General features: G+C 44.0%; 1 protein-coding gene across 1 annotated transcript in view; it reads right to left on the bottom strand.

The window, feature by feature from the left end:
* Nucleotides 1–3063: 3063 nt before the first annotated feature.
* The window catches only part of LOC140207094 (uncharacterized), a gene marked incomplete at its 5' end in the record, with an annotated part of 147755 nt that continues 137902 nt past the window's right edge, over nucleotides 3064–12916 (bottom strand). Inside the window, one exon of the mRNA XM_072275421.1 lies at nucleotides 3064–4965. Coding sequence (XP_072131522.1) covers nucleotides 3878–4965 — 1088 coding nt within the window. The remainder of the gene's footprint in view (nucleotides 4966–12916) is intronic.

The following is a 12916-nucleotide window of genomic DNA, read 5'->3' on the forward strand; positions in this document are numbered from 1 at the left end:
TATGGTCCATTGAATTTTGCCTGAAGTGGATTTGTCAACATTGGAAATAGGGAAGCACCTTATCCCCCACCCTAACATTTTCTTTCACAAGTCCACTTATTAAACCAACACTTCATTTTGTTTTGAGAAATCTTTAAGTTTTGTCTTGCTAGACTACAGGCTTGCTGTAGTTTATTTTTGAAACTCAAAACAAGTCCAACAAGTTAACATGTACATACCCATCAATCCACTGTTCCTTTATCAAATTCAAAGGACCCCTCATTCTATGACCAAATACAATTTCAAATGGACTAAAACCCAGTGACTCCTGTACTGACGCTCTTACTGCAAACAAAAGCAAATGTATTCCTTCATCCCATTCTTTTCCATTTTCAATATGGTATGTCTTAATCATTGTTTAGAGGGTAGAATAAAATCTTTCCAAAGCCCCTTGTGATTCCGGGTGGTATGCAGACGATGTAATTTGTTTAGCTCCGAGTTTATAAACGACCTGCTGAAACAATCCAGATGTAATATTACTTCCTTGATCAGACTGGATTTCTTTAGGTAAACCAAATAAAGTAAAAAACCTGTTCAGAGTCTTCGCCACAGTTTTAGCTTTAATATTTCTGAGAGTTATTGCTTCTGGGAATCTGGATGCAGTACACATAATAGTGAGCAAACACTGATAGGCAGCTTTAGTCTTTGGCAATGGGCCAACACAATCCACTATAACTTTGGAAAAGGGTTCACCGAATGCAGGTATAGGCCGGAGTGGGGCCACTGGGGTGACCTGATTAGGTTTATCCACAAATTGATAAGTGTGACAGGTTCTGCAAAAGGTCACAACATCTTTCCTCAAATTAGGCCAGTCAAAATCTTTCATAATCCTGTTTACAGTTTTATTCACTCCAAAATGGCCACCTGAGGTCATACTGTGGGCCAAAGTTAAACTTTCAGTCCTATGAACTTTAGGAACTACAACTTGGTGAACAACTGCCCATTCCTCACTCGCAGGTATAGCAGGTGGTCTCCGCTTCCTCATTAACACTCCATCCTTGAGATAATATCCTACTGGCACTTTCTTAATCTCATCATCTGAGAGAGCTGTTTCTTTTAAAGCTTCAATCTCAGGGTCTCGGTTCCGTTCTGCTATAAACTCCCTCCTACACAGGGATAAATCTTTCTCATCAGACATACCTGAATCCTGTTGAAACAGTGAAGGCAGAAAATGTCCCTGACAACTCATCACAACCTGAATCCCGATTTTGGCTATCATGGGTATCAGAATCATGCTGCACAGAACTCTCTGCATTGGCAGACATTTTAGCCATACTTGGAGATACTGCGCAGGAAGGATAAATGTTAAAATCCATCTGTGGATCGTCAGTGGTTGGCTTAGTTGTCAACTGCACTGCAGGAACAACTTTACCATCTGCCCGGTCATTCCCTAACAGCAAAGTACAAACGTTTGTAACATCTTCCACTGGTAAACTGGAGCATAATCCGATCTTAACAGGTCCCGAAACCAACCCTGACTGTAAAGTTACCCTGTGCAATGGCACAGAAACCATGCTGCCCCCAATACCCTTAATAAGATTTACCTCACCAATGTCAGTCTCATCACCAAACTTTAGAACGCTGTCTAATATAAGTGACTGAGAAGCCCCAGTATCTCAAAGAATTTTCACTGGTACCAGGGCTGACCCTTCCTTCACTAATACAAACCCATCTGACATAAAACGATCGAATCCCTCTCAACTCGGTCAGACCTCTCAGTCCTTAACTGAGCCTCAAGAGAATGTTCAGAACCCTGCGGATTTATCAGTGCTTCAACTTGCTGATCACAGGCATTTGGGGCTGCCTCCTTTTCCTTTTTCTTCTTCAGGATGGAACAATTAGCATCATATGACCAGCCTTCTTACAATAGTAGCAAGTAAATAGTAAGACCACAATATTTCTCCTTCAACTGCTTCCCTTCATCCTTACTCTTGTCACTAGTCCCAGCTTTAATTTCCAGTTTACCCTGGTTATCCCTGATACTGTTTCGGAAGCTTTTACTCAGGGTAAATTTAACCTTATGAGTTAAAGAAAACTCATCTGCTAATCTAGCAGACTCCTGCAAAGTGGCAGCATCCTTTTCATCTAAGTATGTCTTTATGTCATCAGGGATGCACCTTTTGAATTCTTCAATTAAAACCAACTCTTTCAAGCTGTTAAAAACATCATTTACATTTTTAGATGTGCACCAGTGGTCAAAACACACAAACTTCTCATAAGCAAATTCTATATATAAGTGTGGTTTACAGATTTCCTCAAATGTCTAAATTTTGCCTGTATGCTTCTGGGACCAACTCGTAAGCTCTGAGCACAGCCTCATTCACAATGTCATAATCAGTTGCTTCATCAACTGTCAAAGCAGAATAGGGTTGCTGAGCCTTCTCCTTAATTACACTTTGTGAGAGAATAGGCCAAGCCTCTTTTAGCCACTTTAAACTCTGAGCAACCCTCTCAAAATGCTGAAAGTATTTATCAACCTCTGCCTCGTCAAATGGAGGTACTGTACCAATTTAACTTCCTGACTGGCCTCAAACTTATCACTAGAGTCTAACACTAGACCCCTTTGCAGCAATCTCTCTATCTTTTCCAGCTCAAACAGCCTCTGTCTTTCTGCTTCCTCCCTCTGTTTTCCTGCCTCTCTAGCCTCAAACTGCCTCTGCCTTTCCGCAGCCTCCATCTTTAACTTTTCTAACTTGTACGGGAGCTCAAGCTCACTAGGTTTACTTTCATGAAACACCTCCAACTCCTCCGGTTTAAACACACCCTCAGATACATAATGCTCAGCTATTATCCTCTGCATCTGTGCCCTCCTCATTGTTGATTTCACCGGAACAAGTTTGAACCTTTTAGCAGTACTCAACAACTCAATGCTACTGACGTCCTCTAATGCCTCAGATGTTGGCGGTTCCAGAAATCTATCAACATCCATTGCTGCTGATTTTCCACACACAAATAAATCTAAACAGATTTCCCCAATGAAACTGATAATTAATCAATCAATACACCACCAAATTTGTTCATATCCTGGATGCAGGCCCCAATTTTGTTATGAATTGTAACGCTTTAGAAATGAACCAGCAACAATAGACTACATCTGGTTTTAAGGTGAAAACTGCTATCTTTATTAGTATTGACTTATAATATAGTAACTTAAGCAAGATAACAATAGTTAACAGTGTTACGTGTATATATGTGTGTAAATATAACTCCCAAACTATTGAGCTCTGGGGAAACAAGGCTTAAGAGTCTTGAGATGGTAAAGTATGAAAGTTCTGTTCATCCACAGAATAGATGATGAGAGAGAGGTATTTGTAATCCAGGGTAAATATCGAGAGAAGGCAATTATGTCGAATTCCACAGGTTCATGGTGGTAAAAGTGGAGAACAGCTGCTGTAGATTTTATCCGTTGTCGTTCCAAATCGACATACGAATTATCTCCAAAAGTGACTTGTCACAAGGCGTATCGTCTTCAAGTGAATTACCACACCACACCTAGGCAAGGGTGTGGTCTTCACAGGATACCCCAAATCCGATCCACTCCTATGGATCAAATGAGGTGACAACCACACATTCAACGTTCGCTGAATCGATAATTAACCCACCCTTGTGGGCATTGGAAAGTTCTAAACAGTGACCCTTGGCCACTAGTTCCCTTATGTCGATCCTTCCATTTTTTTCTCCTTCATCTCTGTCTGACTCTGAGTGTCTGTGTCCTCAGTTAAAACTAAACAAGCTGCGAGCGATGTAAACAAGCCGTAAGTCAGACTGATTCGCCTTAATATCTCTCTCTCTCTCTCTCTCTTAAGATGACAGTCCACAGCAAAGGAAACCCAGGGATTCATAACAACGACCACTCCCCATTGTGAACTGACTGGTGTGCCAGTAGTTGGGATGACTGAGTGAATCCTTTCCCACATTCTGAGCAGGTGAATGGCTTCTTCCCGGTGTGAACCTGCTGATGTCTCTGTAGGGTGGAAGAGTGAGTGAATCTCTTCCCACATTCTGAGCAGTTGAATGGCTTCTCCCCAGTGTGAACTCGCAGATGTCTCTGTAGGTAGGATGACTGAGTGAATCTCTTCTCACAGACCGAGCACGTGAATGGCCTGTCCCCGGTGTGAACTGACTGGTGTGCCAGTAGCTTGGATAAATGAGTGAATCCTTTCCCGCATTCTGAGCAGCTGAATGGCCTCTCCCCTGTGTGAACTGACTGGTGTGCCAGTAGGTTGGATGACCGAGTGAATCCCTTCCCACAGTCTGAGCAGGTGAGTGGCCACTCTCCAGTGTGAACTGACTGGTGTGCTAGTAGTTGGGATGACTGAGTGAATCGTTTCCCACATTCTGAGCAGGTGAACGGCTTCTCCCCAGTATGAACTCGCTGATGAATCTGTAGTTGGGATGACTGAGTGAACCTCTTCCCACAGACTGAGCAGGTGAATGGCCTCTCCCCAGTGTGAACTCGCTGATGAGTCTGTAGTTGGGATGACTGAGAGAATCCCTTCCCACAGACTGAGCAGGTGAACGGCTTCTCCCCAGTGTGAACCCGCTGATGTACCTTCAGTTGGGATGACGCAGTGAATCTCTTCCCACAGACTGAGCAGGTGAATGGCCTCTCCCCTGTGTGAACTCGGTGATGACTCTGTAGGTGGGATGACTGAGTGAATCCCTTCCCACAGACTGAGCAGGTGAATGGCCTTTCTCCAATGTGAACTGACTGGTGTGCCAGTAGTTGGGATGACTGAGTGAATCCCTTCCCACATTCTGAGCAGGTGAATGGCCTTTCTCCAGTGTGAACTGACTGGTGTGCCAGTAGTTGGGATGACTGAGTGAATCCCTTCCCACATTCTGAGCAGGAGAATGGCTTCTCTCCAGTGTGAACTGACCGGTGTGACAATAGTTGGGATGACCGAGTGAATCCCTTCCCACAGTCTGGGCATGTGAACGGCTTCTCCCCAGTGTGAACTCGCTGATGACTCTGTAGGTTGTGTAACTGAGTGAATCCCTTCCCACATTCTGAGCAGGTAAATGGCTTCTCCCCAGTGTGAACTCGCTGATGACTCTGTAGGTTGGATGACTGAGTGAATCCCTTCCCACATTCTGAGCAGGTGAACGGCTTCTCCCCAGTGTGAACTCGATGGTGACTCTGTAGGGTGGATGAATCAGTGAATCTCTTCCCACAGACTGAGCAGGTGAACGGCTTCTCCCCAATGTGAACTCGCTGGTGTCTTTGTAGGGTGAAACAGTGAGTAAATCTCTTCTCACAGACTGAGCAGGTAAATGGCTTCTCCCCAGTGTGAACTCGCTGGTGTCTTTGTAGGGTGAAAGGGTGAGTGAATCTCTTCTCACAGACTGAGCAGGTGAACAGCTTCTCCCCAGTGTGAATTTGCAGGTGTCTCTGTAGGTAGAATGACTGAGTGAATCTCTTCCCACATTCTGAGCAGGTGTACGGCTTCTCCCCTGTGTGAACTCGCTGATGACTCTGCAGGTTGTATGACCGAGTGAATCCCTTCCCACAGACTGAGCAGGTGAACGGCTTCTCTCCTGTGTGAACTGACTGGTGTGTCAGTAGCTTAAATGACAAAGTGAATCCCTTCCCACAGTCCGAGCAGGTGAACGGCTGCTCCCTGGTGTGAACTCGCTGGTGAGCCATTATGTTAGATGACCAAGTGAATCCCTTCCCAGAGTCTGAGCAGCTGAACATCCACTCCCCGGTGTGAACTCACTGGTGAGCCACTAGGTCAGATGACTGAGTGAATTCCTTTCCCAGAAATTCAGCATATGACAAGCCTCTGCCCGGTCTGTACTGACTGGTGTGTCCACAGGTGGGAAGACCGACTGAAACCTTTCTCACACACAGAACAGGTGAATGGCCTTGGCCAGTGTGAACCTGCTGATGTACCTTCAATTGAGATGACCGAGTGAATCCATTCCCACTGTCTGAGCAGGTGAACGGTCTTTCCCCTCTGTCAAATGTTGGGCATGCCAGTTGGTCAAATGACTGAGTGAATCCCTCCCCGCAGTCTGAGCAAGAAGGATGGTTGTTTGAATCCCTTGCTCCACTTCTTAAATACCTAGACAGAGGCAGCAAAACTGGCATGCCGTGTTTGAGAATCCTGGAGCAAATTCCTTCTCGTTTTTAACCTGTAAAAAGATTTACAAATTCCATCAATGGGTGTAGGACAACATTTCAGATGAGATCACTTGAGTTGCCACGGTTTGATCTGGTATCACACTGTTACAGTGAGGTTGAACCCAAGTTGGACAGAGAAATCATCTTCTGTCTGGGCACAATGCTGGTATCTGGAATGACCATCAATTCCCTGACGCTCTTCCTGTCTCTATAAGAATGGGGCATTTCTGCCATCTCCAATTCATGCCTTGGCTCAGTTTGACTCTCTCCATTGGTATTATTCCCTGTTCCTACTGAGCTGCATGAGTGCCTGGCCCCACAGTAACTGAAACATTATCACGCAAATAGTCTTTCATGACGTGCAGCTGGGATTTTCTTTTATGTATTATTAACTTAAAGCGCCACAGTTTTAACGCCATATAAAAACTTCCTGCCGAGATGAATGGTTGGTCTGCACAGCTGTTAAAAGTACTTAGGGTGATTTTTTGTAATATTTCAGGTTCTTGTCACAGTCATAGAAAGTTACAACATAGACCCTTTGGGCCACCTAGTTTGCGTTGAACAATTTAAACTGTCTACTCCCATTCCTCTACCATCCAGGTACCCATACACACCTCTTAAATGTTGAAATCATGCTCGCATGCACCACTTGTGCTGGCTGCTCATTCCACATCTGGATAACCATCTGTGTGAAGAAGTTTCCCCTCATGTTCCCCTTAATGTTTCACCTTTCACCCTTAACCCATGGTCTCTGGTTGTAGTCCCACCCAATCTCAGTGGAGAAAGCCAGCTTGCATTTACCCTATCTATGCCCCTCCATCACAATCAAATCTCCCCTCAATCTTCTACGTTCCAAGGAATAAAGTCCTGACCTGTTCAATCTTTTTTTATAACCCAAGTCCTACAGACCTGGCAACATCCTTGTGAATTTCCTCTGAACTCTTTCAACCTCTTTTACATCTTTCCTGCAGGTAGGTGACCAAAACCGCACACAATACTCCAAATTCAGCCTCACCGATGTCTTCTATAAATCAACATAACATCCATCTATTTTTGTCAGTACTTTGGTTCATGAAGGCCAATGGGCTGAAATCCTTCTTTCCGTCCCTATCTAACTGTGATACCACTTTCAGTGAATTAAGGACTTGTATTCACAGGTCCCTTTCTACTACAACACTCCTCCGTGCCCGGCCAGTCACTGTGAAAGACCTCCCTTGGTAGATCATACCAAAGTGCAATACTCACACTTGTCTGCATTAAATTCCATTTTCATTTCTCAAACCATTTTCTCAGCTGGTCCAGATAGCAGTGCAAGCCATGATAGTCTTCCTCGTTGTCCACTACACCACCAATCTTGGTGTCATCCACAACTTTGCTGATCCAGTTAACCACACTATCATGCAGATTATTGATATAGATGACAAACAACAACAGATCCAACTGATCGCTATTGCACACCACTAGTCACAGGCTTCCAGTCAGAGAGACAACCATCTGCTACCACAGTCTGGCTTCTCCCAAAGACAGTGTCTCATCCAGTTTACTATATCATCTTGAATGCTGAGTGACTGAACCTTCTTGAGCAACCTCCCATATGAGACTCTGTCAAGTGCCTTGCTAAGGTCCATGTAGACAACATCCACTGCCTTGCCTTCATCCACTTTCCTGATAACTTCCTCGAGAGATTCTATAAGATTTGTTAGACATGACCTACCGTGCACAAAGCCATGCTGTCTATCCTTAATCAGTCCACATCTATCCAAATACTTATATATCCGGTTCCTGCACATACATTCCAATAACTTTCCCTCTACTGATGTCAAGCTCGCCATCATACAATTTCTTAGTTTATTTTTAGAGCCTTTCTTGAACAGTGGAACAACATTGGCTGTCCCCCAGTCCTCCGGTACCTCACCTGACACTGAGGATGATTTAAATATTTGTGCTTGGGCCCTGATAATTTCTGCACTTGTCTTCCGCAGGGTCCCAGGGAACAACTTATCAGACCCTGGGGATTTATCCATGGTAATTTGCCTTAAGACAGCAAACACCTCCACCTCTGTAATCTGTACAGGGTTCATGAAGTCGATGCTGCTTTGCCTCACTTCTATAGACTGTGTCCAACTCCTGTGTAAATACGGATGCAAAAAAACTATCTCCCCCATCTACTTGGTCTCCTCATATGGATTATCATTCTGATCTTCCAGAGGATTAATTTTCCCCTTGCAATCTTTTTGCTCTTAACATGTCTGCAGAATCACTGAGGAGTCTCCTAAATCTTGTCTGCTGGGGCAACCTCATGCCTTCTTTTATTTTAACTTGAATTTCCTGTATTTCATAAGTACCCCATTTGTTCCTATCTGCCTGTACCTGGTATGCACCTCCTTTTTATTGATCTGGGAGATGAAAGCCAAAGGGGTGACAGAGTTGTATGGTGGGAGTTGGGGGTAGGGTGGTGTTTAAACTGAAGTTGCAGGGTGAATGGGAGCCTGGATAACAGAACAGATAATGGAGGGGTTGTGGAAACAGATGTTGTTCAGACCTCAGACAAAGTCAGGAATGAAAAAGTTGAGCATGGTGCAGTGAATATGCTGAGCCCTATATATTTCAATACAAGGAGCATCGTAGGAAAGGTGGATGTGTTCAGGGTATGGATCTGAATTATGACACTAGGATCTGGCAACTGTGGACTGGGACAGGCTGCTTTACGGCAAAGGTGTGCTTCGTAAATTGAGGCCTTCAAAGCAATATTTTGTAAGTACAAAGCGGGTATGTGCTTGTCAGAATAAAAGGTAAAGATAGAAACTATAGGGAACCTTGGTTTCCAAGAGATATTGAGACATTGGTATTGAGCACAAAATGGAGGGAGTTACATAATAGGGATAGCGGGTAGGTTCTTATGAAGAATAAATGCAAGAGAACAAAGAAGAAGTAAATCAGGATGGCTGAAAGAAGGCATGAGGTTGCCCTCACGGGAAAGATGAAGGATAATCCTAAGTGATTCGAGAGATAGATTAAGAGTAAAAGTATTGCAAGGGACAAAGTTGGTCCTCTGGAAGACCAGAATGGTAATCCATGTTTGGAACCAATGCAGACGGGGAAGATCATCTCTATTTACCCAGGAGATGGACACAGAGTCTATGGAAGTGTGGGCAATGGCATTAACATCATGGACCCTGTACAGATTAAAAGAGGAGATGCTTGCTATCCTGAGGCAGATTAGGGTGGATAAATCTCCAGGGCATGACAAGGTGCTCCCTTGGTCTCGACAGGAGGTAAGTGCAGAAATTGTTGAGGCCCTAGCAGAGATAATTAAATCATCCTTAGTGATAGGGGGAGGTACCAGAGGATTGGAGAACAGCCAATGTTGTTTTGCTGTTTAACATAGGAATGAGAAATCTACAACATATTGTAGGCCCTTCGGCCCACAATGTTCTGCCAATCCTGATACCTACTCTAGAAACTGCCTGGAATTTCCCTAAATCATAGCCCTCTATTTTTCTAAGCTCCATGTACCTATCCGAGTCTCTTAAAAGACCCTATTGTATCTGCCTCTACCACCGCTGCTGGCCGTGCATTCCATGCATCCACTACTCTCTGTGTGCAAAACTTACCCCTGACATCCCATTGGTACATATTATCAAGCACCTTAACACTGTGCCCCATCGCGTTAGCCATTTCAGCACTGGGAAAAAGCCTCTGGCTATCCACATGATCAATACCCCTCATCATCTTACACACGTAAAAAACGCTCTAAACATAAACAAGGAAATTATACATTGCTCTGAGGATTTGTTGGAAGTATACACAATTATGAAGGTAGAGATAGGGTAAATGCAGCAGGCTTTTTCCACTGAGGTTGGGTGGGACAACAACCGGAGGTCATGGGTAAGTGAGGAAGGTGAAAAGTCAAGGGGAACATGTGGAAAAACTCTTCACTGAAATGCTCGTGACAGTGTGGAATGAGATGCCAGCACAAGTGATTCATGCCAGCTCAATTTCACCATTTAAGAGAAGTTTGGATAGGTACCTGGATGGTAGGGGTATGGAGGGCTGTGGTCCCAGTGTAGGACATTGCATTAGAGTTTAAGTATTTTTGGCATTGTCTAAATGGGCCGAATGGCCTGTTCCATGGAACTTCTCCATGTCCCCATGACAGAGAAGCTGGCCAAACTTGATTGTCAGGGGAAACTGGTAGGAATGACAACAGAGCAGCAATGGCTGGAGATTCTGGGAGCAATTCGGGAGCTGAGTGATAGATACATCCCAAAGAAATGGAAGCATTGTAAAGGCAGGAGGACACAACCATGGCTGAAATGAGAAGCCAAAGCCAACATAAAAGCCAAAGAGAGGGCAAATAATAGAACAAAAACTATTGCAAAGTTTTTTAAAACTTACAGAAGACAACTAAAAAAAAAAAATGAGATATGCTCAGGGCATTGAATTATGATTTGTAACCATTAATGTTTCTTGGTTGCACCCAAAAGTCTGAGGCATTTAGAGGAACAAAATATCCGGGGCCTCAATATCTCTTGAAAATCAGGGACCCCTGCACCAGTGACCTTTCAACTTTTAATTTGGCAGGCACACACAAACTCTGCACATTCAAGATTGCACTTCTGAAGAATTCCCACTTACCAAGTACTCCTTTGCCAGAAAACAGCCTGTCACAAACCACACTTGTCAGATCCTTTCTGATACCATTAAAATTGACCTTTCTCCAATTTACAATCTCAACCCGTCGTCCTGACTTCTCTTTTTCCATATTTACTTTAAATCTCATGGCATTATGATCACTAGATACAAAGTGTTTCCATACACTAATTTCCATCACCAGCCCTGGATCATTTCCTAACAGCTTATTGCACACTTCTACATTGGGAACTCTACATGCTGATTGAGGACACAATTGACAAACTCTACCCCAGCTAGACCTTTGACAGTATGGGAGACCCAGTCAATATTTGGAAAGTTAAAATTGCTTACTATATCAATATTTTTTTCTTGGCATATTCTGCAATCTCTCGACAAATCTGTTCCTCTAGATCCTTTCTGATACCATCAAAATTAACCTTTCTCCAATTTAGAATCTCAACTCATGGTCTAGACCTCTCTTTTTCCATAATTACTTTAGATCTAATAGCATTATAATCACTAATTTCTGTCACCAGCCCTAATTAGGGGCACATTTGACAAACTCTACCCCATCTAGTCCTTTTAAGTATGGGAGTCCCAGTCAACATATGGAAAGTTATAATCACTTACTGAATCCACCTTTGTTTCTTGGCATGGGGTGTAATCTCTCTAGAAATGTGTTCCTCTAAATCCCTCAGACTGTTGGGTGCAACCAAGTCCCAGTAATGGCTATGATATCATGATTCCCTGTCCTGAGCTCATCTGGCTTTCCTATGACGTTTCCTGCATTGTGATATACACAGCTCAGCACATTCATCACACCATGCTCAACCATTTGATTGCTGACTCTGTCTGAACAACATCTGTCTGGGTGTAAAGAAAGCACCCTCTCCCTCAATGTCACAAAAACAAAGGAACTGATTGTGGATGACAGGAGGAATGGAGACAGGCTAACCCCTATTGACATCAATGGATCTGGGGTTGAGAGGGTGAACAGCTTTAAGTTCCTCGGCATAAACATCACCAAGGATCTCACATAGTCTGTACATACCCGCTGTGTGTCATGTGGCTGTGCGCCTCTTCCACCTCAGATGCTTGATGAAGTTTGGTATGGAAGATCTTTCTACCGGGGCACAATTGAGAGCATCCTGACTGGCTGCATCACTGCCTGGTATGGGAACTGTACTTCCCTCAATTGCAGGACTCTGCAGAGAGTGGTGCGGACAGCCCAGCGCATCTGTAGACGTGAACTTTCCACTATTCAGGACATTTACAGAGTCAGGTGCGTAAAAAAGCCCGAAGGATTATTGGGGACCTGAGTCACCCCAACCACAAACTGTTCCAGCTGCTACCATCCAGGAAACGGTACCACAGCATAAAAGCCAGGCCCGACAGGCTCCGGGACAGCTCATTCCACCAGGTCGTCAGACTGATTAATTCATACTGATGCAATTGTATTTCTATGTTTTAATGACTGTCCTATGTACTATTTATTATAAATTACTAGAAATTACACATTGCACATTTAGATAGAGAAGTAATGTAAAGATTTCTACTCCTCATGTTAATTAAAGATGCATGTCATTTCAATTCACCCTCTCCACCATCTGTTCTGGCATTCTGACTCCAATCCCCTCTGCAAATTTAGTTTAACCACCATCACCCCTCCCCCACCACACACTAGCACTAGCAAGCCTTACCACTAGGATATTTGATCTCTGCTAACAAATCCCCTATCAGCTCTTTGACACTCCCCTGCCAAGTTATCCCCCCCCCCCAACAGTTTCTAAAGTGTTGTTGTGTGGGATGGCAACAAGAGTACTCTGCAATGGCTAATTAACCTCATTCGCCTTCCTGACTCTCACCCAGATTCCTGTGGGTGAGAATTCACCTCTCTTCATGTCATATCTATCACCCTCACCAACTCCTGGATAATCTGGAATTCAACCATTTCCAGCTCCAACTCCCTAACGTGCGAGGTTACAAGCTGCAGCTGGATGCATACCTAGCAGGTGAGGGTGTCAAGGACACTGGAAGTCTCCTCACCTTCCCACCAATGTCCCATCTAATTTGTAATGACCGGTGTGCCAAAAAATCTTGCCTGTGCAGTTTTTA

This window comes from Mobula birostris, chromosome 13, assembly GCF_030028105.1.
Source record: "Mobula birostris isolate sMobBir1 chromosome 13, sMobBir1.hap1, whole genome shotgun sequence".
NCBI lineage: Eukaryota > Metazoa > Chordata > Chondrichthyes > Myliobatiformes > Myliobatidae > Mobula > Mobula birostris.